The sequence below is a fragment of the Arachis hypogaea genome, chromosome 13 (genome assembly GCF_003086295.3).
Source record: "Arachis hypogaea cultivar Tifrunner chromosome 13, arahy.Tifrunner.gnm2.J5K5, whole genome shotgun sequence".
Lineage (NCBI taxonomy): Eukaryota > Viridiplantae > Streptophyta > Magnoliopsida > Fabales > Fabaceae > Arachis > Arachis hypogaea.
The window spans coordinates 137,263,371-137,265,727 of record NC_092048.1 but is presented as its reverse complement, the minus strand read 5'-3'; the positions used below and the strand labels follow the sequence as shown (position 1 = coordinate 137,265,727).

The 2,357-nt window shown below is 36.8% G+C and overlaps 1 protein-coding gene across 1 annotated transcript; it reads left to right on the top strand.

Annotated features, from left to right (window-relative positions):
* Positions 1-896: 896 nt before the first annotated feature.
* Positions 897-1,910, top strand: LOC140177772 (serine/threonine-protein phosphatase 7 long form homolog). Its single transcript, XM_072210936.1, has 2 exons — positions 897-950; positions 1,251-1,910. The coding sequence occupies exons 1-2, from the start codon at positions 897-899 to the stop codon at positions 1,908-1,910; spliced, it is 714 nt and encodes a 237-aa protein (XP_072067037.1).
* The last annotated feature ends 447 nt before the right edge of the window (positions 1,911-2,357 follow it).

Sequence of the window (2,357 nt, the reverse complement as noted above, 5' to 3'; positions counted from 1 at the left end):
AAAATAATTTCTTAGATTTTTTTTTGTATTGAGCTAAATTCAAAATCCATTGTACACATTGTTAAGATTTTTCATGGTCTTCTTATTAGAATTCGTACGTAAAATATATAAAAACTCTATAAGTCAACGCGATTTATATAAATATGGAAGAGGACAATGTTATAACCAAATCTCAAATATTGTATTTGTATAATTTAGAGTATATGTTTCGTGAAGTATAAATAATTTTCAATAATTTTTTATTTTTTTAAAAAAAAAATTTTGTTTGTTTATTTAGGTCATTGTGAATTTTTTGTTTTATTTAATAAAATTTAAAGTTATTTAATTTAATTATCATAATTAGTTTATTGAGCTAAATCTAGATAAAAAGTATTTTTAAAATTTAAAAATAAAAATAGAAAATTATAGTTACTAAAAACTTATAAGACAATATTATACTCTTTAGTGTTAAAAAATAATTATAAATTGTTAATGAAAAATATTGCCCATCTTACTTTAGGCAATTTACACAAATAAAATGGTTGAAGGAAAACATAATGCAAATATAACATTGGCAAACTCCAGACGTAAATACAACAAAAACAATTGCATGTAATCCGCGACATCTTGTAGCGGAACCCAGATGCACGTAATCCGCTATACTCTCTCACAGATTATGTTGAAAGCATGCATAACATAAACCACTACACCCTTTAGCGGTTTATGACCAATTTTTTTGAGAGCATAATCCGCTACAACCTGTAGCGGATTATGAGGATAGTGGCTTATTATATAAACCGCGTGAAGCTATAGCGGAATTCATGTGAGGAAATTTGGAAAGAAAGTTAGAGAGAGAAAGTAGAGAGAAGGGAGAGAAAATTCTTGAGCATTGAAAGAATGGAGGATGAACGGCGGTTATGTTGTACCGGCTCGACGGCATTGCTCACGTAGCTAAAACCACCAATGAAGAGGTAAGTGTCTTTATTTTCTTTCAATATTTTAATAACTGTATATGTTATTAAATATTAAGGAAGTAATTTATTAATTAGAAAGATAGAGACTTGGTTTAGTTTTGTTTGAAAATCAAAATTTGAAATTTAAACTTTTACTTTTAACATTTAAAAATAAAGGTAGAGAAGTTAGATTTTTAGTTGTGGATGGTAAATTAGTAATTTTAAAACCCAAGTAGCTTAAGAATAGAAACATAAGCGATAGTTTGGTGATGTCATTGTTAGAAATTAAGTCGATGTTCTTTATTTCTGAATATGCAGCCAATCCGATGTGTGTATAGCGTCCGTAGGCAACAGAATATGCCGTTACATGATAGGACCATACCTTACTTGGAGAGGGATGGGTTGTACCACCTGGCTAGGCTGAACGCGCATTGGTTCTGGTTAGATGAGCCTCTGGTCAGCGCATTTATCGAGAGGTGGTGGCTTGAGACCCACACTTTCTATATGCCATTCAGAGAGTGTACTATCACGCTCCAGGATGTGGCATTCCAGCTGAGGATGCCCGTGGATGGGCAGGCTGTTTCCGGGTGCATGACTGACTTCCACCTGCACATCGAGGGGGCCAGACCGGCATGGGAGTGGTTCGAGTACTTATTTGGTGAGCTTCCGCCGTTGGATAAGAGAAAGTTATACACAGTCCACTTCACATGGTTCCATGAGCAGTTCAGGGTGTTACCAGCTGATGCTTCAGAGGAGACCGTGCGCATATATGCATGTGCGTATATTATGATGCTTCTGTCGACACAGCTGTTCATGGACAAGAGTGCTAATCGGGTCCACCTTCGCTGGTTGCCTTTTGTGGCGAGACTTGACGACATGGGCAGCTATAGTTGGGGAACCGCTGCGTTGGCGTGGCTGTACCGATGCATGTGTAGGGTGGCGAACAGAAACGTCACCAACTTGGCTAGACCCCTATAGTTTCTATAGTCATGGATCTTTTGGCGGTTTCCCCACTAAAGCCGCAGGGTTTTGACACTCTCTCTTTTCCATTGGCATCCGGGTATAATTTAATTCACGTATTCTTTCAAGTTCATAACGTTCTATATATGAAATTACATACTTATGTGCTATTTCTGCAACTCATATGGGCCACATATTTGCCCACTTCTGATGGGAAGGAACAACGGATTATTCAGTATTGTCTGGCATTGGATCGACTGACACATCGAGATGTAAGTAATTTGTTTTTGTTTTCATTATTTTATTAGTTCTTCCCCCACTTATATGTATAAATTGGTACAATGCTGACTTGCCTCCTGATAGAAGATTGTGTGGGAGCCTTATGGTTCTCTGGACATACTGCCAGTCATCCATCGAAAGATAATGACTGAGGAGCACAGCCGGTTATGGCGGGCCGTCACCAGT

What these genes read in the sequence shown, in the direction of transcription:
- LOC140177772 (XM_072210936.1), top strand. Translation starts at nt 897, where the DNA reads ATGTTGTACCGGCTCGACGGCATTGCTCACGTAGCTAAAACCACCAAT. An exon ending in CTAAAACCACCAATGAAGAG is followed by an intron (nt 951 to 1,250) that starts GTAAGTGTCTTT and finishes CTGAATATGCAG; the next exon opens with CCAATCCGATGTGTGTATAG.